General features: G+C 36.9%; 1 protein-coding gene across 2 annotated transcripts in view; it reads left to right on the forward strand.

Moving 5' to 3' along the window:
• Positions 1 to 27,692, forward strand: part of PTPRN2 (protein tyrosine phosphatase receptor type N2) — a 632,482-nt gene that overhangs the window by 138,558 nt on the left and 466,232 nt on the right. For both annotated transcript variants that reach the window (XM_088055089.1, XM_088055102.1), the window contains exon 3: positions 21,620 to 21,733. In XM_088055089.1, the coding sequence (XP_087911215.1) occupies positions 21,620 to 21,733 (114 nt within the window). The remainder of the gene's footprint in view (positions 1 to 21,619; positions 21,734 to 27,692) is intronic.

Consider the following 27,692-nt stretch of genomic DNA (forward strand, 5'->3'; position numbering starts at 1 on the left):
TCTTGACATCAGCTCAGCTGCTGTATTTTGGAAAAGACAGAGGTTTTTGCTGGTTGAGTAAGAGCCTGTGTTTGAAGCACAAAATCTCCTCAGGGCATCTATGTATTAGGCTTCTCTTTTAGCATGTGAAATCTGCTGAAAGACACCATTGGTAGCATATCAGACCTCTTCTGATTCTTCTCTCTTATTGCTTTCCTGTTTAATCCTCTAAATACTAGTCAAGAAATGTATTATCTGAATAAAGATTTATATACTATTATATATATTTTCTGTTGTCCAGTTAATGGCTGAGGTTGTGTGGACCACGTGTCAATAAAATATCTGGAAGTAGTTATTCCAAACCAGGCCTTGTAAGTGGACAGGAGATCTCCAAAGCTGCAAATCCTGCAATCACCAGTTAATATTCCAGGTGATAAGACGACAACAGATTTGCCAGCTGGACTGCTTTCATGCCAATGAAGGTTTTCAAAGGAGACAATACTATGGTTCTATTGATTTGCCTTTTATTTTTTACAAGATTGACATTAACTGAGATGATTAAACACTGGCAAAATCAAATATTACTCCAAGTAAAGAAAAACCCATTTCAGGATGTTGATGCTGTATACTCTCCATTCCACATTCTGGAATGGTGGTTCTGGCAGCAGGTATTGTGAACACTGCAGCACAGGTGGAGCAGAGTTAGTAGTGCTTATGCTTGAGGTGGGCAAACACATGCTGGGGAATGGGATCTGAGCTAAAGGGGAAGACAGCAATATAAATCTACCCAAGATGAATCATACCAATGGCCTGAAAAGCTTTGATTTGCTTTGATTTGAATTGTCCTCTTATTTTTGGAGGAGAACTAATTTTCTAGAATGGAAATGGAGGAAATGGCATTGACTGGATGTTGCAAACCATTGGTTGGTCTATATAAGAAACTTTCCTTTAAATTTCAGAGTACAAAGTCTATTGAAGGATTTGTAAAGTGAATACAATGTCTTAATAGAATGTCAATGGGAAGTATTAATGAGAGAAGTACTTGGACTTAGCTTTGTAAAAGGATTTCTGAATAATTGATTTTATAAAAGATCTCTCTTTATATTCTTACTATTGACTTTAGAGCAAATACTAAGACAGTACTGTCTGGAAACAGTGCTTCTTTCTTGATAAAAAAAGAAGAAGAAGAATATTACAATGAAAAGAATGAGCACCTGTGAGAAGTAGGATGATAAAATCATATGAAAAGTACAGAATGAAAGTTGATACAGCAAGGGACTAAAAATTTGACTATTATTAGAACATTCCCAGTTGGAAATGGTGGAGGAGAGGGGCTTGCATGTAATTTTCATTTACTTACAGTGTTACTATGAAAGACCGTGAACAATTTTAGAATGTATCTATCTGGGACACGGAGGAAGAGAGAAACAAGTAGCAATGTGCATAACATTAACAAAATATCACCTACACATATGGATAATACACATATGGATAATACACATATGGACATTTTCTTTTAAATATATTGAAGAAAGTTTAGTTGAAGCTGGAGGATGGGAAAACAAAGGCTGATGATAAGGTTAGAGAGTGAATTCTCTAATAAATGAGGAAACTAGAGGAGGGCATCCTTGTTAGCCTTGCACCTTACACCTTGAGAGATGATACCAGATAGGCAGATGATGCAGGATGATGTAGCTGATATCTGTCAGTACATGGTTGATAAAAGACCAGGGAGATAAAAGGTCTGTTTAAGGCCAGCATTAGCATGAGAACTAATGACTCATGAGTAGGTTCAGAGCCAGACTTAGAGTATTCTTCCAAGATTTTGGCTCTGGAGCCACCTTCCAGACAGGAACTTTGAACAAAACAGTGAGAATGCAAAGCTTGGTATGTTTATATCAGAGGAAATGTGTTATATGCAACACAGAGGAAATTCCTTTCATTTTTCTTATCCTATGCTTGGATTTAAACTTAGTTGCTATGCTGCCTATTACACAAAATTGCACCTGTTAATTGTGTCAGGTACTTGTGAGAATGCTTATATGTTTCAAGGAAAACATTCTGGAGAGGATCAATATCCCCTGCTGCTTATGCTGTCTTCCTAAAAACACATGGCCATAGGGGCTAGAGAAATGACTGTGACCCGCTGTGTGGCCCTGCATCTGAGCAGCACAGTGATCCACCTCCAGTCAAAGCCAACCAGAGGTGCACTGACTCCTACAGGTGTGCCTTGAAATGCTGCAGCCCATGAACTATCCAGTCAGCTTTGGTGTAAAGCAGTAGACCAAATACTAGTCTATTGTGGAAGAAAACAAGAAAAATTATGTTTTTAAGAGAGTTTGGTAAGCTGCTACTGAATACTGTTGTCTTAGAAATCATGGCTTTCTGAAAGGTTTTCACTGTTCATGCTTGATTCCACTTTAGTGAGCAAATGAAAATAATACTGAATAGCAAGATCTCATAAGAGGTTGCTGATTAGATAAATATCAAATTTGGGGTTTTTTTGAGATTTGGTAAAATACTAAAAAATTTAATTTGTTTGCGTTTAGACATGTAATTGGAGATTTTTTCTTATATTGAATACAGACTCTTGAATGTATTAGGTTTATTTTTAAAAATAAGTAAAACAGGTTTTAATTTCTTTTTCTGTTTTACCCTTTACTTCAGGATTTGTCATCTTTGTATTCATTTTCAAATAAGCACCTTTGTCCTTCTCCCTCATACCCACCATGTTTGACAGATGCTGTTTATAACCATTCATGAGCTGACTTAAAGATGTCCTTCAGATTCCTTCTTGAAATTCTCCTCCATGGAGCATACAAAGTATGTTCTTGGAACTGAACTGCGTTTAATATTACTTGCCATTCTGCCTGGTATTGCCAAGCTCTTACCTCATGTATCTGTGGCTGAATGTCATAAATACTCCTTGGGGGAGAGTATTTTAGATTGTTATTTTATTTTATATGGATATGAAATATGTAAATTACATATTTATGTTATAAATGTATGTTGTATGTCTATCTATATATATAGAGAGAGACATGTAACATACAGTTATATGTCAATATAGAGATGGTGTTTTTTTGTTGTTGTATATTTGTATTTTAAACAGGTTCCCTGAACAATTATTGAGGATGCTAGGCACTACAATGATACCAGTAATTAAAACTACTGATGTAAAAGGCATGCTTTAAGATTTGTGGATCTTACAGTACATGTTCCTCTCCTTTGTGATTCTTGGTGGTATTTGATACATACCTGGTACCTTCACAAACAATACTTTATGCAAATTTTTGACTTTGCATATAGTATTGTCCTCCTGTAACTTCTGCTTTGTTGTGAATTATTTCATTTCTGGCTTCAGCCATCATATTGTGACATTTTTTCATTCCCTGAAATGTGGTGCCCAAAATTTAGTGTCTCATGTTAAACAAAGCTATCAAGATCATTATTTTTAGCTGTTGTTGTCTTCTATAAGAGATTACAATTTTTTGCCATTATTTGAAAGTAATATGATTATTTGAAGGAATATCTTCATGTTCCGTATTTCATGTTCACTTATAGTATCAAATGCTCAGACCAATGTATCCTGTTAAGAATAAACATTTGATACTTAGTGCATCCAACTGATTCAGCTGTAGCAGACATTTCTCCCTGAAGTGATTTAAAAATTAACTGCTAGAAATTGACTATGGTAGAAATCACAGAAAACCAGTTCAAGTTTTCTAAGAATAAGACTAGAAAATATATTTCAAAACCCTTGAATAACTATATTTAAGAATATTCTGCTTAATGCTAGGAAATTAACAGTCATTCATTTGAAATAGAAATGCCTTCAACCTTTTAGGGAAAGCTAGAGCAAATTACAGCCAAATTTTCATTTCACAAGTCATCTTCATCCAGGATAAGCCAGGGCCCCAAGGTCAATTCTTCAATTTGGTATCCTATTTCCATAATGTTATTCTGCAGTGTACTTTCATTATTACTGGAGCACTGCTCGCTTTCCTATTAGTTTTATAAATGGCTATGTTAATGCCTTTTTGCAGACAAAACCATCTTTTGTTAATATCCCAGTGGATTTCCTAAGGATTAAAATATAGTTTTAAGCAGCCATTGGTCCTATTTATATTTTTTCATTGATGATTAGCCCTTGTCACCTACCCAAAAGTGGCATTGTTCGAACAGAGATCGAAGCAGTTTTTAAGAGGATATGAGTGATTGGCTTGACTGACAGAAAAGAAATAATTAGAAGCTGAAAATTCTAGGAATCTTTGTAAAATTTAGTAATATCTAAGGCAATGCAATAGTAAAGAAAGAAGAAGAAAAGAGGTGTGGGGGAAAATCTGTTCTGGCCAGGGAGTAGTCTTTTGTTAACACAAGGAGTTCTGCAGATAAAACTGTTTTCTTTGTCTTTTGTGTGCTATTAGTGGTGAGAAGATACCAATGCAGCTCAGCTGGGGTGCAGCACTTATCTCTAAAATCTTGCCAGTTTTGTTTTAGCTAATTAAATATTTACTTCTGCAGTTGTAATAAATATATTATGTAATATCCAGGCCAAAAATGGATGGAATATGTCTGATGCAGTGTTCTATAGTCTACATCCTTGATAGGAGGATTTGTGTTACTGTGCCTGAGTTCTCCTCATACCTTAGAGAGAGTGGAAAATAGCATTTCTTGGAAGTCATATTGATGAAATTTGTTTTTTTCTGTTGTGTCTTTTCTTAGGGGAATAAATGATTTATGTACATAAAATATAATCTTACTCAAGAAACAGGATAATGAAAGAAGCTATTGACCTTGATTTTCCATAGTCTACCTATCTTGTGAACACTGTACAAGCATTTCAGTAGATATATGACAAAATGCTGTTCATAGTAGCAGAATATTCTGTTCTGCTGTGGACATTAGAATAGGATATTTCAGTTGGAGGGGACATACAAGGATTATCCAGTCCAACTCTCTGACCACTTCAGGGCTGATCAGAAGTAAAACCCATGTTGTTAAGGGCGTTGTCCAAATGCCCCTTAGCACTGACAGGCCTGGATCATCAACCATCTCTCTAGGGAGCCTGTTTCAGTGCTTGGCCACTGTCTCAGCAAAGAAATACTTCCTAATGTCTATTCTAACCCTCCCTGGCACAGTTTTGAACCATTCCCATGCATCCCATCACTGGATCCCAAGAAAACAAACTCAGCATGTCCCTTTCCAATTCCCCTCCTCAGGAAGCCGTAGGGATCAACAAGGTCACCCTTTTTGGTGACCCAAAGCCCTTCCCTGCTCCTCATAAGAGACACCTTCCAGCCCTTTCACCTTTCGGCTCCATTTCCCTCCTTTGGATGCATTCAAGGACCTTCACATCCTTCTCAAGTTGTGGGGCCCAGAACTGCACACAGCAGTCCAGGTATAATTATCTGTTTTGAGCAGCTGGTTGTGCTGTGTTAGGTCCAGGTTAATACATTTATGAAGTGGATTTTTGTAACAGAAGGTGTGTCTTTGCAGAGCTTGAGCTTTCTGAGAACAGCTATCCAAACAGATGTGTTTAATTTCTGAAATTGGACTGATGTTTCATACCTGACCAGCTGTATCTGTAACAAAACCAGTGGCCTCCTCAAGATGGAGCAGTCCTTTGGCAGTGTTCAGCAGAGCTCCGACTTGTCTTTAATCAGACTTTTTTAAAAAGAGGAACCATTCTGAATGAATTTTTCCATGCATCCTGATATATTTGTAGGTCTTGGAGACATACAGTCTAGTACTTGGTCACGGCGCTCAAGCCTGTCTGACATATTGTCTCAGAGGAAGTTATTTTAGTTGAAATTTTCAAACTCAAATGCATAAATATGAGTATACATGACAATAGGAATCTTCTGAGTTTGGTTTGCTGTTGTGTCTGTGTCAACTTGGGGTAGACACTTCAAAAAAGAAAGGAGCATTTTCACTTTAATACATAATAATAATTCATCTATTCACAGTATTTTATACTCAGATTTGGAGAAAAATTCAGAGGTCTTTGAAGTGACAGACACTTGAACCAGCTTTCCACACCATGCAGATGGAACCAATTTAGATCCTGAACATATATGTCTCAGAAAGGATTTTTAACAAATGTGAAGGAGCAAAGTATTGTGGTCAAATTGCTTCTAGACCTCCTCTGCATGCTTTATGGGCTTACCCCATCCTGTTCCTGTTTAGGTGATGATGTGAGCACCTGCTTTGGACATCTGCTCCAGATTCACCTGACCTCACTTCAGGCACTCTGCTGAGTGTGAGCTAAGAATTGACAGGCTCTCCACAGCCAATGTAGAGAGGCACTTTTGCAGAGTGTAATTCATCCTTCCTAAAATTGGAAATTGCTTCCAAGTGTATTCCTCTCTCTTTTTCTTTTGGAGAGTCTCCTCTTGGAGACTTTCCCTGTGCTGTTCTTAATTTCTTCTGAAAATCTCCATAGGTCTTGTAGCTTCCAGGGTATATGTGTTGCCTATTAGTTAAGATACTTTATATTAAAAACCGTCAAAGAAACGAAAGCAATTTCGTATGGTTCCCAAATTAATGACAGTCTGCTTGCACATTGGTTGCTTTCTGTTGGCATCTGGGTCCTAGAACAGACTGCCATTCTTAATCATATTTTAATTTTCAAATAAATTGCTTTCATTATCCTTTCATTTACAATACCATGTGTGCATTACTGCTCATTAATGTTTGTCATCTACTTTGCTGAGACTGGGTTTTTAAATAGCCATGGTTGCAATGCAGTAATTAAAGATGATCCATGTTGGTTTTGTACAAATTATTCTGAAACCTTCTTACACACAAAAAAAAATAAAAAGAAAAGAAAAAAAAAAGAAACACAAACCCAGAGTGCTGTTAGAATCAATTCCTTAAAAGTAGGGGGGCAGCTTAACATAAGCTGTTGCCTGTGGGTAAAAACAGAGCCATTCTAATGCGTCTGCTTGAATGATGTCTAATGATGGATCTGTGTGAAAACTTTATCTCTCTGCTTACTGTTGGGTTTGAGTATAATTTTTTACACTCGAGATGAAGTTTTTTCCCAAATTATTTTGCACAATTTTTATTCCAATCTCTGTTTAGTACTATTAGTTTCTATATAGCCAATTCCTTCCCCCTTTTTCTTACTTCAGATACCAAAACCATGAACGAACAAAAAGAACACAACAGGGATTTTAAAATTACAGTTTTGGAACAGAATCTCTACCAGATAGAAGTGAAAACAATAGCAGTAGCCTCTGCCCTGGTTTTGGTCTACCCATTTTCTATGGGTATAATATGGAAACACTTCCCATATCTGTGTTTGCAGTTAGTATTTACTTGCCTGTGACACAACCTGTGTGACTGATTTTATGCACACACAAAATTGTGAATCTCCATGTCTGATATTTTTTATTCCTTTGCTCCTTAAGTGTCTGTGCTCAGCTTTTAAGACCTGGCCCTTAGGGAGCCTGATGTGAACATTCAGATGGGATGTCACTACTGATATGGCACAGGAGTAAGGGAACAATTATACATTATTGAAAGAAATTTAAATGGATTGTTGAGATATGATACTCTTTATGAACTGCCACAGAATTAGTTGTTATTCTAGTAGCAATATTTTAAAAAGCAACTTCAGGATGTATCCATCCTTATATGACAGTGCTTGGCCCCAAGATGGGACCCCTTCTTGGTGGGACTTGAAACTTGAGTCTTGCAATCACCTGCAGAGCTTTTGTATGGCACTGTGTTCATGGCTGGAGGCCTCTCCACTCTCAGGCTGCGTTTGATCCTGAGCTGAAGAGATGAAACATATCCCACTTCTTTCAGTCTGCACCATCATTTGCTTCCAATAAAACTTGTCAGCCTTCCATGACCAGGATCCTCACGGTCACTCCCTACCTCAATGCAAAAAGCAAAAGTCTGAAGAACCAAAATTAACAATGTGTTTTTTTTTTTTTCTATGGTTTATATATCATCATGGAAGTGTTGTGAAGAAAAAGTAAGTATTTGGAAACATATTTTTGTGTTTTCACACCAAAAACGACCCCATAAATAAACCCGAATTATTTAAATAGTAATAATTTCAAATATATTCAGTTAATGATAAAGCTATATATTCAACTTTATGATTTTACTTATTTGACTGATAGAAGAAAACTGAATACCTCTCTACTTGAATCTTCTGTTACTTTATGATTTTAGTCAAGCAAGTCAAAATAGGCGTAACACCTCCTCTTAATGTTCACTACCTGAAAAGCTAAACTGGATGCAAACTGGGAGAAGCACCTCAGCTTTTATTCATATCAAGGCATGTATCTCTTTAATTTATTGACTTAGATTTTAATTTAGCCAAATCACCTACAGCATGTGCCTCTTTGGTGTCTTTGGAGTAAATCTGTCACAAATACACCCCTAAATTACTTTTCCAATCCCGTATGCAAGGTTTGGCAAAATGTGTCAGGCTTAAAAAGACTTCATAAAAATCAGGCCATTTACTATGAAAAGAAACACTGCCTTTGTTTTTTATTATAAGGAATACTTCCTCTTATTTGAAAATTTTCTGTTCTCATTAATAGTAAAAAATGGAAGATAATGAAGTAAAGAAGTCGATAAGTCTGTACCAGATTATCGAAGGACATTGTCTAGATAAAACTGCAGATTTACTAGTACAGTGAGCTTTGGGAAAATATTTCAGAAGTTATTTGTCACTGAAAGGACAACAATTGCGCCTCTGTGAAATGAATTCATCTATCCCAGTCTGAATGTAAGAGCCCAGAGTCCTATCCCACTGTACCATAACCACACAAGACACTTCAACCCAAGCACAGCCAGTACTTTGAAATCCCATTTGCAGCGGAAGCTTCAGTGCTAAAAAAAGTGTGTTTCTACCTCAGAACATCTTCATCCCACAGGCTCTGTGTTACACCAAAGTTTTAACATTTCATGAAGCATGTGGTATGATCCTAGAAGCATTTTACAAATGCTTGTAATTTTTTGCATTTTTTTCCTAAAACTGTGGAAAACCAAGAGAGCCATGCTAGTCTGAGGCTTCAGTAAAGACAATTGCTTAAGCAAGTAGTTATGTTTAAGCATAAAAATGTTCCCAGTAGCCCCTGGGAGGCTTGCAAAAAATGGAAATTTAGGCATTCTATCTTTAATAGAAACTGGATGCATTGGAGCTTGTACAGAAAGAGACAGGGTAACTTGACATCCTTCAGAAGTACTTGCAGCCTTAAATGCTTATGAATATTTGTCTTAGGTCCATACTGAAACTTTTTGTGAAAAGCAGAGAATTCCATGAGTGTACAATTTGTTCCAGGATATTCCTTTCAGTTTCTGGACATTTATAAGTATGAGGGCTCATAGCCCACTGGATATGTAGCCTTGAGGATGGTTCATTAATTACGATAGAAAAAAGGTAAACGTGTTATATTTTATTTTATAATTTTGGACGTGCTTCATTAAGTGATTTATTCTGCTGCAGTGAAGTGTCTAAGCACATTTTTTTACTTATTTACCACTTTTTCCTGTGGTGGATAATGATATAATTCTCTATATGCTGATTGTAAGATGCAAATACAATGACAGTTACAATTCATTGTGAGTCTGGATGGCCCCAGATTTAAATTTTAGTAGCCAGATTCTCAGGAAAACTTAGTATACTAAAAATTAATGATATTCATAATCAGAAGAGATGCAATAAGGGCTTTTTATTCCTACTCAAATATATGAAGAGTATCAATATTCAGCCTGAAAATCAAAATCTGTGCAGAGATGAAGAGAGAAGAGCAGTGATACTATAAAAGAAATGTTGTTGGTTGTGCATGGATTTTCTTATTCTGGTCATGGTTATCAAGGTTTGAGGAACATCCCTGTTCCTATGAGAAGTCCCTCAAAGCATTGAAGCTGCTGCAATAGCTTTAGAATAAGCAGCCAACACTTGCTTTTCAGTAATGTAATAGGGGATCTACACAACCCTTGTCTTTCTGTATAAGAGGTATCAGTGATGTCAGTGCATTGCTGAGGACCTGACAACAATGTTAAAAAAGTAATCTTATTTATGTAAGTATATTTTTCTGTTTGTTTTGTGATATTAAAATAAGCAGAGCAGAAAATTATAGATGATTTTTTTTTTTTTGCGAGTAACAGTCACTGTCCAGATAAGATGAGGGCTAAAAGACTTCTCTTCTTCATACCACATAATATGCCATTTTCATTTTGTGCTGCTTATAACCCTGAGTGTCACAGCTTTCTATTCTAGTCTGAATAGTCAATGAAACATTATGAAGCCGATAAGAAAAGCTGGTCCCCGTTCCTTGGCAACGGCTGTTAAGCAGAGCTGAGTGCTGTTGATTGAGGAGATTAGCTGCCAGAGATAAACCTCCTCTTTTTGCTGCCCTGCTGCTTATCTTTCCACCCATAACAAGTTGCACCAAATATGACAGCAGTCAGTGGTTTAGGCAGAATATGAACTTTGCGGCAAATGAAATTTGTGCAAAACACTTCAGGTGCTGACGTTAATATCTTGAATTTATTAAAATTTTCCAGGTTGTTTTACAGGCTGTAGTTCCTTGACTCGGGGATGAACATTTTTATTTGAGGGTGATGCTCCAGATGTGAGAGAAATGGGATGTCCTGTTGCTGCACTGAATGTTGATAAACACTGAAGATAGTAGCAAATATTCATAACAGTTGTCTCTGGCTGCTGTTCACAGTGACTCTGAAAGAACACACGAGCTAAAAAGTAAAATTACTGCAACTACCAGGCATGCGGAAGTTGGATTAAAAAATAAAAATTGAGTATTTTGGTTGATGTCTTTAGGAGAAAATGCCATTGTATATTAAACAAAAAACATCCGGCTGCATCTAAGTCTTCTCTCTTTACATGGCTTGGAAGTATTTCTGGTTTCAGTATATCCACATTGCTTTTCATGACAGAAACATTGTTGCTGACTGGAAAATTAGAGCTGAAATATGACTAGGGAGAGAAGCTGGTGACTTTCCTTCCTCCAGATTTGCATTACTGTTTCCCATTTTAAAAATATCAGCTTATCCCTTTGCTTTCATAAGTGAGTCTGCAGTTCTGTTTGTGTTTGACCTTGGGGAGGTCTCTGGTGATGTCCACACCACCACCCAGGATCTGCTGGCCCTTTGCAAACTTCTCAGTTGGCCAGGAGAGGAGCATAGGCTGGGCTTGTTGTTGGGTAAGTGGGGAATGACAAAGCACTGGCAAAAGAGTGAAACTCCGAATTGACATGCTAAAGAAAAGTCATCTGTGTGCAGAGATCTGGGTGAATAGTTATCCATCTAATAAATAAAAATATCCTAAGTTCAGCAGTATTATTTAAATGTGTGTGATTATATTCAATAATGCAGCAGAGGCTTCAGAATAGTAGATTTTGGGGAGACGCATTTTCCTTCACGTAGGATTGCAACCCCTTTCTGTTAGATCTATCAAAACATACTAAAAAACAGTGATGGCTTCTGCTGGAAGAGCATTCTGCTGGGATGGAGGAAGCAACAACAGAGTTAATATTTTCTGTGTGGTTTTGTTACTCCAGTCAAGAATTTGGCACCTCATAAGAAATACAGTATCAGGAAGATATTTAGAAAGATACAGTTTGATGCTCATTAGCAAAATATCATTTCAGTGGGTTATTTTGGTGATTCTAAAGTCCTGGTTTTCTTTGATGAACGTTTCTTTTGTCCTTTTGTAGCATGAATATTTTGTTCAAAATTATTTCTATTTATTCTATCTTCTTTTAAGTATATGTGCTGAGTGTACAACTTCTGTACTTAACCACTCCAATTGCAAGATATTCTAAGGGTGTGAGCATTTTAAATTCAGTCCCCAAAGTCCAGTTAAATAATGAGTTTTAATTGTATACAGTATTTTATAAAGCCCATTAAAACTTATAAGTATGCATAAATGCTAAGTATTTTATATGAGTTGTATGTGTTCTGTGAGTAAAATAGGAAGCAATTTGGGATTGCACATATCACCTGTATTGAGGGTCTCTGTATCCACTGCAAAAGCAAAAGAAGTCCTGCTTTTCACACCCCTTCTTATCATAATTTCAGATAATGGTGGTCTTAAAAGTTGTTTTGAATAGTAGCACACAAAACTGAGGAGAATAAACGCTTCTGAAACTGTTCCCAGCCCTGTTCCTGATCCCTGTTCCCGTATTGTTCCATCTGTCTGCAGGCTTACTTAAGACAAAAGATATCTGCTGTGCTGAAGACTTCTGTGCTGGAAAAGGCGTTTCACCATAGGGCTTTTTCCAGCCCATAAATAATCTCCTTTGCTTCTCTCAGTGCCCTTTCCAAAATTTATCATTCATCTTCAGATTTGGACTCCGTAGCTCTGCATTCCCACACTGATTTACCAGTGCTGCATGCTGAATGATGTCACCTCCTTGTTCCCAATTATTGCCATTATGTTCATATATCCCCAAACCTTCTTTGTGCTTTTGCCCTCACATTGTCTCAGGCTGAGCACTGGGGTTTGAATCAGACAAGGAGGACTGTAACATGTGCTGCCTTTCACCTTTTGCCATTAGCAAAGCTGCGGGCAGTGCTCTGGATCTGTCACACAGTTGGGGGAAAGCTGTGTCAGGACCTCTAATTAGTTGTAACAGAAATAACTTTTCTGAATGCAGCTTCTGATAGGTGATCCGAGGTATGTAGCATCATATTTAGCTATTTCAAAGCACAGTTTGCTTGAAAACTGTCAGATTTTTCATGCTCTTCAAACTGTTCAGTTGAAACTGTTGGCATCCTGATGTCAAAGTTTGAGTGAGGTGCTTGGCTGTTCCAGTGCCCAAGCCTAAGCTGCCAGAGGCAACTTGATGTGCTGTGGTTTCTGTAGGCGTAGTTCAGACTTGAGAAAGGCGTAGAGATTTCTAAGATAGCTCCAAACAGTTTTAATAAGGCAGGTGCAGCACTCTGATGTTATCCCTGTATATAAGGATTTCCCTTCCCCTACCCTCCCTACAGGATTGCATTTAACTTTTCTGCTGATGTTTTCAGGTTCACATAACATAATTTTCCATATTTTTTTTAATATTTCATAGCTAGGAAACAAGATGGAGATCTTTAACACTGTAATTCCATGCACGTCTGAAGTCAGTTCCATTTAGGAATAAATTCAGTAACTCAGCTCTTACAAAAGCTGTCTGCTGTCTCAATAAATATTGTCCTGCAAAGATCTAGAAAGCTTCTAGTTTGGCAAAGGACAGAAATAAATCCAGTTTGCTCTATTAGACACTGCAGCTGGTGAATATGAATGGAACGGTCATTAGTCATGTTTTCACTAGAACAGAGTCTCCTGCAAACACATAGTAACTAACTCTTAAAACATAAGCTCCTGGCACTTAGGATAAGTTAAAACTTTCAGTACTTTGTTTTTAATACAGAATTAAAATTAATGCAGAAATGCATTTTGCTGAACATGTTTCCTTGCAGAGTTATTTTTGCCTTGGGAATACAGATGCAAGAGCAGCTACAGTCTGATCACACAGTGAAGACATTGCCAGCACCAAAGTGGTTCTTGGCACCAAGCGAAAATGTAATGGGGATCCTTGAAGTGACTGAAGTACATCTCAGTGATACTTGGAAAATTAGTGTACATAAATAAGCATTAGTATATTTGCATCTCATTGATTCCATAAATAAATTCTTAGTCCCTCCAGTAACCTCTGTTCATAAATGCATATTGTGAAAAAAAAAAATAAATTTTTTTGTTCACATTTCACCATTCCTTGTTGCTCCAGCTTAATTTTAAACAGTGCAAGCAATAGGAGCTCCATTACTCTTCCAGGAGGGAGCTGAACAGCTCCAGAATAGTTTCTCCCGGCTTGAAACTTGTTCTGATTCAGAATGTTCATTTTTGTCTTTTCACTCCATTTCTCCCAATAATGTCATAAATAATTAATCAACCAGGTTGCATAAACGTTTAGTGTTTCTTATAAAGAATCAGGTAGTTCAATGCTTAAGGCTCTATGTGACTGCCTCCTTTCTTTCATTTTTCTCTGAACTTCTCTAGTTTATTCATATCTTTCCTATAATGACATGGTCAGAATTTGATGCAGTATTCTGTCTTTTTTTCTAAGGAGAAAAAAGGCTTTTTTCTAAGTAGGCAAGGGCACATGGCTTAGATTTCTCAGTACTGAGATAACAATGTATGGTAAACTTACATGTTAATCTTGCAGTCCAGTGGCTAAACATGTTAAGGGACAAGATCGTTTTATTGTAAGCCTGCTAATACTTGATTTATACATTAATTTAAAGTATTTATCCTCTTGGAGGAGGATTTATATGTTCAAATCTTTCCTCTCTTTTCTGTTTATTGCCAGTATGGACCAGAAAGGGAGTTGCTGCTCAGAGTATTTTGATTGCAAGCTCTTTTTTCTTAGAAGCATCACAGCTAATACTGTAGGCATAGTTTTGCTTAGGAAAGCCATCTCAATGTATTACAATTAGAAGTTCTTGGGCTTTTATCCTCAAAGGTTTTCTAGATTTACCTCTGATTTAGAGGCAGATGGTTCCTGTGGCTTACCGACTGTAGTGGCTATCTGGATGTGGAAGGTGATTCAGTCACTGTTTTCTGATCCTTTATTATCCTCATCACAGAGCCAAAACCATAACTTTCATGCCACATAGTTACCTAAGCAAAGGGAAGTTCAAGTTTGGTTCTCTAAGAAGTACCAAGTTATTGAAGCATTATTCAACTTGAATGTTCTAGCAGCAAAATGTTATGACTTGCTTTCATTTCATGTCTACTTTTTCCTTTCCTTAAAGTCCCTCCTGCCCTCTCCTCCCAAGGCATGGCCATTATTTCGATGTTTGCAAGGGCTAAGTATGACCTGTTAAGGCTGAACTTCATTTCTGCACTCTGAATCACGTAAAGTGATTTGAAATCTGGACCTCTCATTCTCTTAGCTGAATAACTTAGGAGCTTTTTGAAAGCAGTACTTTTTTGAAGCAGTACTTCCTTCATGGCAAGCCTGTTCTCCTCTTGCTTTGTGAGCCTGGAACTCAGTTTTTCACAGGCCTTTCCTTCCCTCCTTTTGCTGTACTGAGGATTTTTCAGTTACTTTCTCTACAGTTTACATATTTCTGTTGTAACTTTAAAAAAAAAAAATCTAAGTGTGCATAGTGCTTCAGGACTGTACAATCCACCACATAAATTAGCAGGTTAGCACAGAAATAGTTACTGAAATTATATTTTTCTTCTGTTGAAGATTATATCTTCTTTTTTTCTTTTTTTAAAGAAGCACAGAGTCCTCCAGTACTTGCAGTCAGAATTACTCCTTGAGACAAGGGGACCATAATGCCCAGAGGAACTATTCATGATTTGGAGCTTTGCAAATCCCAGCCCTATCACAATATTTGCACAACAGCTAACTAATGCTGCTGTTAATGTTAGCTTTTATCTTTTAATATGAGCACTTTCATAATCACTAACATCCTACCCAAGTCTCTCAATCAGCAAAAATATTCAGGGGTTTTAGGTGTGAGGAGTTTTTCAAAATAGACCAGCTATCCACCTTTTGTTTCCTTCAATATCTGAGTCCAGAGAGGTGAGAAGAGGCATGAAATCTTGTTAGAGATCTTTTATAGGACTGTTAGATGACCTGGATTGCAGCAGAATTTTTTTTAAAGTCACCTTTGCCTTCCAGGCAGCAGTTTATTCAGTAGCTGAGGAAGAGTGGATTTACTGGACTCTTAGTTATCCACTGCATGGTGCTTTTTTTGTTGGATAAAAAAAAAAATCATGTTTAGAGTGTCCTACTTCATCGTTTTTTGCATTTTATTGTGTTTCTATTATATTTAAAAAATAGATCTACAAAAATATGTGGTGTTTTACTTGAAGTTGAGGATTTACTTTTATTGCATAATGTTTTGTGCCTCACACAGTAGCAAATTATTGCTAAGTAGCAAACACCACATACTCTTGTTAAACAGTCTCAATGTGATTTCCTTTATAATGCTTTACTTATAGAAACAAATATTGTAGCCTTTAATTTTAAAATCGTATCTCTTAATTTTAAATAGCTGCCTTAAAGTCTTGCACCTGCCTGTCAGCCATTAGGATAGGGAAGGACAGTGTGGGTTGAGGGTGGCTGGAGCTGCTGGGATGAAGCCAACTGGATCTGGAAGCAGTGAATTCAGGAGAGCAGCATGTGCTCCAGGACTGATCCCTGTCCACTAGATGCCACTATTACTGCTCCGAAACGGGAATAACCAAGGACCACTGAGGAAAACAACCAAGGACTACAGAGATGAGCAAAATGAAGTGACAAAGAGGTTTTAAAAGTTGAGCAGGGGAAGGTTGCCCTCGGAAGGGCGCTCTCTGCGGAGCTGCAGGGCTGCAGTGCAGCTCCCCCCAATTGCAAACAGCTTTTCTGCTCAGCCCCTGCAGGATTTGCTGATGGAAGCACTGGACTCACGTTTTCAAAACATTGTATGAGAAATGACACTGTAGAAGCCACTGCTGCTCTATCTGTATTATCCCTACCTTACTTGCAAAGTGAATATAAAAGTAGAGATATAAATTAGGAAAAAAAATCTTTTTTTAATAGATGGAATATTAAAAATATGTTGTTTGCTGAAGGCCTTACTTGTAAATGTTGAATGTGGATTTGTAGAATATATCTTTTGAAATAAGGCTCCTGGCATACAACTTAACATCCTCTTCAAGGAGCAGTAACATTTAATTTTTTTTCTTTTTAAGTTTTGAAAACAAGCTTCATACTATGGAAAACAGCTGGGAGAGAAGAGGAAAATACTGTAACAATCTCCTTCATACTTCCAAAACATTTACCATCTGTGACCTTGAAGTTCAGTGTCTTGAGACTTTTGAGATGCAAATATTATGCTTCCTGTTGGAAAAGGATTTAATTTCTCCAGTAGGAAATTCAGGCTCTAACTGTGGGTTACAACAATGACCTTTTTATTAGTCCTGGACCTTACAGCACCTTAAACAACTAGCCAGGGGAAGTAGTGTGAAGTGATGCCCAGAGAGAAGAAAGGATTTTTTTTCTTACAGAAGGTTAAGTTGCTGGAGAATGATGCCCATTGAAAACATTATAGTAGTTCTCTTGTTAACTGCAAGAGCACAAATGATGTGAGCCAAGGTGGCAGAAGTTGCCATTTGACACACCACTGGGTCTCTGGACTTTTTTACATAACACAGGAACAAATCACAATGACTGCAGTATGGGACAAAACTTGAGTTTTATACAAAGCTTTACTTTAATTTGCTAACAAATTAAAGTAAATTAGTAATTAGTGCAAGGAAGCTGAAGTGTTGGTTGGCCCATGTATGTGAGTACTGACAGGGGAGAGCTGCTCCTTTCTGGCTGCTGCAGGATTTTGAAGAGCAGAAGAACCAGGTGCTTCAGAGCATCTCCTCGAAGGCTCCTTTGCAAAGGTCACTTGTCAGTGCTGTGTGAAAGTTTCACTGCATGCAGATCTAAATAATTAATTACTGCACAGCACAATCTTTTAATTTACATATATCAAGCTTTCAGCTGCCTGCAGACCAACTCCAGTATCTCTACCAGTCTTCATGACTTTGCTCAGTAGCAAAAGACACCCAACAGGAACTCATTCTTTTTTTTTGCTGGTATTATTCAACACTGTGCCATGTCTTGGTTTCCATCACCAGAGCAGCCATACTTAGTGGTTCCAGGATGGGATATGTTTCTCTTGCCAAGGACAGCTGTTTTTTTTATATACACAGATATTTTTTTTTAATATTTTTTTTTATTTTTTTGGAGAAAGACTGCCCAAAAAGAACTTCATTAATCAGCTGCCCACAAACAGTGTTGCCTTCAAGGTGAAGGCTGTCACTCAGCGTAACTTTCCAAAGATTTTTTAGTACCTCTTAAGCACTTGATGCCTGTCTTCTTTACAAAGTGAACAAACTGGTGCAATCAACTCTTCAAAACTGTTTCAAACTATAGGTTTTTGTGGTCTCCTTTTACATAATTCAGTACCTGGATGTCAATCATTAATGTAATGTGGTACTTCCTTAGTAGGTAATGGAGGTCATAAATATGCACTAATTCATGACAAATGGGCAATAATAATGAATAATTATGGATGTTTTCCATTTTCTTTTAAACCTCTGCCAACAATCAGCCTTCCAGAACTTGTGTTTTGACTTGCTCATGGTTTAATCTATTAGTTGTAATTTTTTCACTAGAAGTTGATAAATATTCAGTGTAAATACATATACTATGCTCCAGGGTGTTGTCTTTAATAAAAGACATCTGACACTCTTTGAGATCTTATTGGACACCTGAGTTTCTGTCTTTTAATCTTAGCATCTAACTCTTTAGTTTATAAATATTTGTCAAAATTCAAGACTTTAAATAAAAGCTTGTAAAAATTTGTGTGTTTCTTCTCAGATATTAAACCTATCAGCAAAAGACCCAAATGGATAAAGAAACATTTCACTGCTACCTTGGTGTATGATTCTTCTCGTTTAGTCTCTTTACAACAAATCTAGCACGTCTCTAAAAGCCAACATGAGCATGCTATTAATGTGGTTTTTTCCGGGTCTAATTTTTTTAAGATATTATTATGGAAATTTCTACTTTTTACCTACAGCAAATGATAACACCTTAATAGCAAACATATATCCCTGTTGATCAGTCTCAACCTTCTCTCATTGTGGGCTTGTGTCAAGTGCAGATGTCCTTTGCGTGTTACATTCCCTCTCCTAACACAATTTTAATTGAAGTTCAGTATGAGCACTCTCAGCAGCCATAGGCATAGAGCATGGTGTTATTAAAGCATCACTCACTCTTGGAACTTCCTCTGCCCCAGTACATCTACTGTCCAATCTGGGAGCTTTTCCACTTTTTGTTTTTGCTGTATGCCCAGCTTTGGGCATGTCTCTCACTCTTTGAGGCCAGCTGGGTGCACATCAGAATCCAGAAAGATGCACCATGTACTGACTTGCTATAAATACCACAGTGACTGGGATAGTTCATGGCAGACTAAGCTGGACATTTTAAATATTAGCTGTAATTTAATTTAATTTAATTTTTAAGTAAAAATGAGCTTTGTGCTGGACCTGAGCCATTTCTGACCCCACATCTGCCATTTAGGTTTCTTGAAAGTAAAAGAGGGGTACCTTTGACATTTTTTCTTGGTAAAACGTCTCTCCCTTGCCTTTTCTCCCCCTGCAATCTCTGTAATTGAAAACAAGTTTATTAAAAAGCACCCCGAAAATGGAATGCCAAACTTTAATTTAATTTTTTAGGTCTTATATCTTGCCACAGAAACCTTATTAATTGTAAAAAAAATAATTAAAAAGCCAAAACACACCCAAAAACAAACAAACCAGCCCCAACCAACAAGAAGAAAGTGCCAAGCAAACAGTAAAATCTGGGAAAATTCCTACTTTTTAGAAAAAGCAGCTGAACTATGAAATGTATTATTTGCACGACTCCAGTCCAACTGTAATCCCCAGCACAAAGATCCTCTGTATTTTAGAGCTGGTATTTGCCAACCACTCCTTGGGGCATTCTGCTCTCTCCACTCTCCTCGTGCTGCATTTAGCAGAGCCGAGCGCTATTTGTGGTTGCAGCCCCTCCAAAGCTTATTATGCCCATATTTCAAGTACAAAAGCCAAAGTAACTTGCAGTTTCTCCCTATGCAGTCCCAGTGTTTTTGGATAGATTGTATAATACAGCTCAGGCTCATGTGCTAATTGTCAATTTTAGAATTTAAATGGGTTTTGTTCTATTCAAAGGAAATAGGCTGAAGGTTTCTGAAAACTGAGTTTAGGAAAATGGTTTGGTCTCTTTTAGAGTTTGTGAGTGAATTAGCTTTTGCATCCACAGAGATATCCTTAAGTGATATTTAACACAAAAATCTTTCATTTTTACTGATTGTGTATGCTTTAGTGTAGGCTAAAATAAGGTTAGAATTATTTTTAAGGTACATTATCTCTAAAAAGTGCGTGGAGTATTAGTTGTTTATGTAAACATAGATTTTGTCCTAATTCTCTGTAGCCAGCAATGGTGGTATTCCAAAATAGAACTGGCTGTTTCAGGTTATGTTTCATTTTGAATAATCTTGTTCCTAAACACTGAAATGTTCTTCTATTCCTTTCTGAATCAAAACCTTATTCCTGTTATCCATCCATTTACAAGTTGAGTGATATTTATATACTTTGCTTATTTTCAACTGCAGCAGGTTTTAAAACAGAGATGAATATTTTAATCTGCTCTTAGGCTCTTTTCACATTACATGTCAGAAAACCAAACCATATCTGTCTATGTGGTTTCTAAATTAAACCTAGTTTCCAATAGCAAAATTAGATTCAGATGTAGGGTTTTAATTTGAATTAACTTAATTTGGCAGTTGTAAGTGACAGGAGGATTGGAAAGGCGAAGAAAGAAAAAGTTGGCTAATTTCAATGAGGTATTTGTGTTTAATAGTGAGGGCTAATAATGCCCTTTTTCTGCATCCTGGTTTGGTTTATTTTCTTTTATGCCATTATTTGTGTTTAGTGAACAGCTGGGCCAGTAGTTCCCGTTTGTAGTCTTTTAGCTCTGTGAAGTAGCACAGAAAGTAATGGACATTTGCAAATTAATGCTTGCCCTTATTTTCTGCTCATCTGATGTAGTTCTCCTTTTGGAGCATAGATGTAGTATCAGAGCAGAAGTAATTACTGTGTTAAAACTAGGATTGCAGCAGAATATTTTGCTAATTAAACTTGTTGCATTTAAATTGCTTCCTTTGGATCACTATATAGAAGAGAACTATTTTGAACAATAAATGAAACCACTTTCTTTCTCCGAGACCCAGAATTGCAGATGGTCAGATTGTATGTGAAGCACCTAGACTCTGAATTAGGCTTTTGTATGAAAGGGAGAAAGGTAATTTGAATGTTTGAACTCCCTATTCCTCCCACACATACACAGGAAGCTTGCCTCGAAATGAACAATTCTCTAAATAAAGACTAATAAGAAGCTAAATTAATTAGAAGGTGTGATTTGAAAAGACATTGATGAGAAGAGTCTGTCATTTCAGACAAATGGAATGGAGTTAAATAAATTAGGCCACATTAATATCTCATTGTTCTGTGAGGAGCTTTCTTTTATTGCATTCATTAGAGAGTACTTCTTGAAATGAGCCTTTGCTAGCCATTATGGATTCAGTTCTCATTTACCAATGCCTAACACACAGCTCCTGCATTAAAAATGTTTCAGCAAATCCACATAGTTTCTGCAAATTAATATTTATATTTCTGGATGCTGCACTTTTAATCCACAACATAGTAGGCATTGGACATTAAGGTTTTCTCTCACTGAATTTTCAGTAAAGAAGTCTTACATCTAAAGATTTGGGAAGCAGAAGTCTGAAAATACTTTATAAAATAAATTGTATGCCTATCTCATACAATAGGATATTCCTCCAACTAATATTCTTTCCAGTATTTATTTATTTTGATAGAAAATATTCTGTCTCATGACTTCAGTGGTCCTTTGATAACTTTTTAAAGTGTCTTTTGAAAGGTTCCTTCAGTATATAATTAGGATACATTGGAAATGCGCATCTCATCACGCCATTCTTCCTCTCAGAAAACGAAATGTGTATTTTTCCTTTTCTCTTTTTCTCTTTCCTGCAGATGGAATATTTGGGAGATGTCAGAGAGTGCCAGTAATAGACATCTATAAATATGACATTTCAGCCCCTGTTCTGCAGCACCTGAGGATCATCCTGGAGCAGCTCTCACACAGAGGTACAGTCAAAACTCTAGGGTGGGGTTTGATGCACTGGGCATTACAATTATTTGCGCTCCCTCTGAGGTGATGTCTCCAGAAGTTTTTGAACACATTTGTGATTCAGCCTTGCTGGTGCAGACTTTAGAAAAGTAAAAAGCCTTTGGATTCACTGAATCTGCCAGGAGGACCTGGGCATGCAATTCCAAGGGAGGTGTTCTCTCCCTGTGTAACACATGTCTGTGACTGACACTGTACTAGAAAATGTTAGCGTCTATGAATCCTGGTGTCACATAAATAAATCAGCAGGAAAGAAAAAGAGTTTGCCTTTTGCACCACAGCATATTTTAGGGTGCATGGGCAGAAAACACAAAACTTCCAGTTAGCTGGAAACAGTTCTGAACTTTCTAATGAATTCAGATAAATAAAACTGCTCTGATTTCATGACCAGCTGTAGCTGGTCTGTTTCTTTTAATTTTTGTTCACCTTTCCAATGTTAATCTCTCTGCTCTTTGCAAAGCCAGAAAGGATTTTCTAGCTTTTGAATGGCATAACTTGAACTAACAAATCAAAACTTGAATAAAGTGAAAGCCAGTAAGGTGAACAAACCTTTCAGATACTAATACATGAAATAAATATCTCTTGTAGACAATCACTGGACCGAGATGTTTTTGTAATCCAAATTGTTCCAAGAATATTGTTGGAATGTTTAACTCTGCACTTGCATCATCTGTGTGGATGTTTGTACCTAAATATTTTCCAGTCACAATCTCAATGACAAAGTAGTAATATTGTGTTAGCATGATGCTAATTCAATTGTGAGAAAAAAATGGTTTCGCGGAAGTTTGGGACTCTGCTTAGAGACTGGACTTGTAGTTTGGACAACACTCATTTAGAGCATTTAAAAATTTTCCAGGGGTTTATTTGCTGTCCAGCAGCCCATCCAAATGAGACAAACTCAGCAACACTTGATTGTAGTAGCTCCTGCCTGATTAACAGTTACATGTGAATAGTACTTGTGGCTCCTTCACTTGTCATTTTCTGAAGGCTAAGTAATGCAAGCAAAGTTATGAAAATACTCTGTTCTCCAGGCAACATTGTATGGGTGAAAAAACTTGTGTCTGGGCTCTGTTTGAATATAGTGAAAAAGGAGGAGAGGACACAATCTTCTCATTAAGTCACCTAAATTAATACCTGAAGTGATCACGCACACATGGACAGGCAGCAGTTATTTACATTGCCTGAATGTGTGTCAGGTGTCCTATGTAAAGCTTCTCCTCTGAGGATGTCAGAGATAAAGACCTGCAGAGACTGATGTCCTTGTGAAGACAACATTCAGAAAGGGATGGGATACCCCAGGCCATCTCAGGGGATGCTCACCTGCCTCCATCTCCCTGCTTACCATAACATTTTGGTTAGGAATGGAATGGAATTGATGTGGCCTCCCCTTCTAAGTGCTCCTCTGATCAATAAAACAACCCTTCCTAGGACCCTTGTTATCCACAAGCCACCTCCCTTGATTTCACTTTTCTTGTTGCCGGAAATCATGGTATGCTTTTAAGGAAACTTGAACACTGAAATTTGGCTTTGTCTCATACCTTTTTATAGCAAGAAAATGGCAAGGAAAACACAGATTGAAACCGTGGTGGAAATAAAGGACTTCTATCTGCTTTACTTGTATCATTGAGAGGTGCATACACAAGTATCTGTATTCAAACTGATACAAAACTTCTGCAAGGTGTTTTTGTCATCTCGGTATTCCAGTGAAGGGAATCTTAAATATATCTATGAAACATAAGAGAATGCTGGAACGCTCTTGCTCAAATCATTGATGTGATAAAAATCACTTTTTCTTTTTACTCTTAGTATCTTGCAAATTTTGTTTAGTGGGGACAGAAATATGGAAGAAGTAGAATCAGGGCTATCAAATTGATGGATTACTGACATAAGGTTGCTCAGACAACACTCTGCTGCTTACTGGTGCCATCAGTTGTAAAACATCCAGCCTCAGGTCATGTTTTCTGGCTGTGATGGTCACTCACACAGTTAATGCTGCTCTCCTGCACATGGTGTGCAAAATGGGATAACCATTTCTGCAGTAGAGGTAGACAAAACATTGTCAAGACTGCACAAATATTTCAGGCAACCACCAATAAGGGCTTAATTTTTTCAGAGGTCTTATTTCCTTTATTTGTGTGATACCCCATTAGTGTCATCTCCAGAAGACTTTTGTCTAGCTCAGCTTGGTCGTGCCCACCTTCCCTGGAAAACATAGGGGACAGCATGTATTCTCTACTTTCTGTAATCAGCAGGACAATGTTCCCTTAAAATTACATTATTACATTAAAATGTACATTAGGTCTCATGATTAGTAAAAATTTTAGAAATGCCTGTGTTGAACACTTTCTATTTTTATTAGATGTATATACAGTTAAGGATGAGATATTCTGAGGGTAATTAACTTGAGTGGTTTTCTAGGTTCTTATTTATTTGATTTTCTAATGTGACTTGGTTTTTCTATTTAGTTTCCTTCCTGATTTATTCTTGCAGAATTACTAAGATCTTCCTTTCCCTCCCCAACCTTGACAATAGTCTGTTGACATCTATTTCCATATGATTTTAAAAGAAAATAAAAATCAATAGAAAACCTTGTAAAATGTACATTCTTTTTCATTCCTCTTTGCTGATTGCTTGTAAGTAAGTGGTGCCTATGTTTGAATCATGGCCCAAATGGAAGAGTGTGTGGTGAGATGTGTAAAGCAAAGGACAATGTGATATGAATAGCAAATAGAATTTGTGACTCTGCCAACTCGAAATGTTTACTACAATGGGGAAGAATAAGACAGAGGCTTAGATGAGTGACACACCTGATGATAATCTGTTTAATAAAGGACTTTGACTAAAATTGAATTGAGATTTCATAATGATACAGTTTTTATGTCTTCTTTACACATTGAGTCTATCTTTGTCTATACTATCTACTGAATAGATTGATGATAGAAATGAATGCTTTGGAATATTAGATAGTTCCCTACAAAGAAATGATCTGTTAGCATTCAAATACCCTTGCTGATGTCATTTTCACTCACACTGTCCTTGAGTCAGTCAAATCCTCATGAAGATTTTCTGAAGGTTCAGTGTTTATAAATGGGACTCTCTATAGGGGAAAAACCCTTCTCACTGTTGCTGAAACATGACAAATCACTTTCTGAAGCTGATGGTATTTTGTATTATGATTCATAATAATTTATGAGGAATTGAAGCATTTTTCATTGTATGATAAACAGGACAGTCCAAAGGATGCCATGTAGATGGGCCTGAATCATTTGAAGAGGGAAGTGAAGGAAGTAGCAGCATAGAGGGGTGAATGAGTAGTGCCTGAAGGAAAGGGAGATACTTAACCCTGTGGTTGGTCTTCTGCATCCTCTTGTCCAACTTGGAAGAAGATACTTTTTGGAGTATACAAGAATGATAAAATGTGTGCATTTCCTGGTTTGAGCTAAAATGCAGAAAATACTTCTTCCTATTTTTTTTTTATTTTAGTGCACTACATTTATTAATTTTTTTGTTGTTGTTGTTGTTTTCTTCTTGTCCCTACAGTAGTCACATTTATATTTTAAAGGCAAAGTATTCGCTAGAATAAGATTTTACCAAGGTTGTGGAAACAGTTCCACATTGATTATTGACCTGTAAATCAGAGCCATGAAAGATGAGATAGGAGAGCCTAGCATGAAGCATAAATAGTACTTAAAATACCACCATAAGCAATAATAAATGAGAACAGTAGTATTTTTCAACTTGCATGCTCCTAGAGGCATTTATGTGTTTTTCATGGGATTAGAGATCGTACCAGTGTTTAGAAATAGTGCCATGGTAATGTGGTACTAACTCAGTGAATGTACAGCTGCCACAGCAATGAGCGTTCCCTGATGGGGGAGCTCAGAGGTGGAGGCTGAAGGACACACTTCCTTAAAAACATCAGGACAAGAGGATTTGCTCAGGGTCACAACAAATGCCCATCTGACTTGGGATTGTGACATGACAGAGGGCACTGCATGTTTGGGGAAAAGAATGTATTAAGAGTCCAATCCCAGAGAGGTATTTTGCAGCATTCAGACCTTCTCAGCGCTATGTCCTTGGTGTCATGTGGTTCTCCTGAGCTGGAAGTTGTGTTTTTGTGTTTGCTCCATCTTCTGTGGACACTGCTTCTAGCACAGCTTGACAGGTTGCTGTGTATTAGAAACAACTACACAGTTATGTTAGACTTATAATCAGTATTTCAGCTTCTGTTTTCTGTTTCACTCGAAATGTAACTGAATCACCTCTGTTTTCACTTTTCTTCAAGAAATGTTCAGAGTGACTGAAAAACAGATCAGTTATATATATTTTTTTTATTATTTTTATGTGAGCTTGAGTCATTCCTAAATAATTCCTCAGCATGCTTGCTGCTACTTAATTTTTGCAATAACACCTTGTTCAAAACTAGTTTCAAAGAAAGAAATTTATTTTACTCTGTTATGAAGAAAGTCCTGCTTAAGATATTCAGATATCAACAGTAATATTAAGAGAACCAAAAAGAGTAGGATGTGCTTTTAAATTCATGTAACTTAAGTCAGCAAGAAATTCTGGAGAGATTCATGGGCTGTGGAAATAGTCAACATATTTACAGACTACTTAAATAAAATAGTACTTTTTCCCTCTTATTTGCTTTCTTTGCAACCCAGGAAGCACTTGACAGGAGGAAAAAATTGTCATCTGTCTTAAATTAATTCTAACCAGTTAAGTGTAAAGTGATTAATATAATTTTGCTAGAAATAATTTTATACTATTACAGCAAACTGGTTTAAAAAACTGAAATGATTTACAATCAGTTAACTTGAAAATTGAAATGAATGTGACTTGTCACATATAGCTTGTGAATTACAAAAGGGTTGCTAAATATTTCTTTCAGTCAGGACTATTTTTCAAGAAAAAGTATAATTTTTTTACTCCAAGAAAGGTAAGAGTTGAAAGTAAGCCTTTATAAGCTCAGTTTTGAAATAAACTTAAAAGGAATAATGCAGTTCTTGCACATATTTGTGAGGTGATTATCACATCATTATGGAGGAATACAGAAAGCTGAAACCCTGAGAGATAGGAGAAAGCAGGTTTTTCTTTAAACTGAAAAATTGATATAAATGAAGGCAAACTCTTCTTTGGCAGAGAGCAGTGTGCTTACATCTAATTTCCTGGGCATCAGCCTCCTCCAGACATCTGTCTACGGAGCAAATTCTTCACCTAGATGGCTGCTGAAGCCAGGAATTGAAGCATAAGTCCCATGATGAGCAGCACCAGAGGAACTCAGCTGGGACTGGACATATTTACCTTCTCCGGTATCGCTGTCACGCTGCCTTAACTTTTTGCCTCAATGGAAAAAAATGTGCTGAAAAGGTTGCAAAAAATTCCTACCTTCCTTTCCTTTGCTGAAGCACCACTGACATTTTTTGGTCTTCAAAGACATAAATGGAAGTTCAGAAAAGAATGAGTTTCAGACAAAGCAAAATGATTTATTTATAGAGCAGCAGATGCTGTTTGGAACACCCATGTGTTACACACAGCACCAAAAAATACAGATTCTACTTTTTTTTTCTGTTTGGTTCTTTGTATGGCTGCTCTGTGTACCAGACACAATCTGACATGGCACTGACTCGTCTGATACCATATATTTGTGAAAAATATTTTTTCAGGGAATTGCTATTTATGACGGATGCCTTGGAATTACAAAAGTTATTATGGGAGTGAAACAAATTCCATTTATCTTGGGAAAGATATGAAAAAGTACAGAGGAAAGCTTTTTGCTATGTATATAGTGTTTTATCTGCATCCACAACACCATTGTGTGCATCTTTTTGATTTTGCATCATTTGAAGTTTTGTAACTTTGCAGCTCTTCTTCCAAAGGAAATTAGAAATCAGTGATAATATACTGCAAATACCTAAG

The sequence above is a fragment of the Pseudopodoces humilis genome, chromosome 1 (assembly GCF_049639895.1).
Source record: "Pseudopodoces humilis isolate 2021_Gansu_Grassland_sample_001 chromosome 1, ASM4963989v1, whole genome shotgun sequence".
In the NCBI taxonomy this organism is placed as follows: Eukaryota; Metazoa; Chordata; class Aves; order Passeriformes; family Paridae; genus Pseudopodoces; species Pseudopodoces humilis.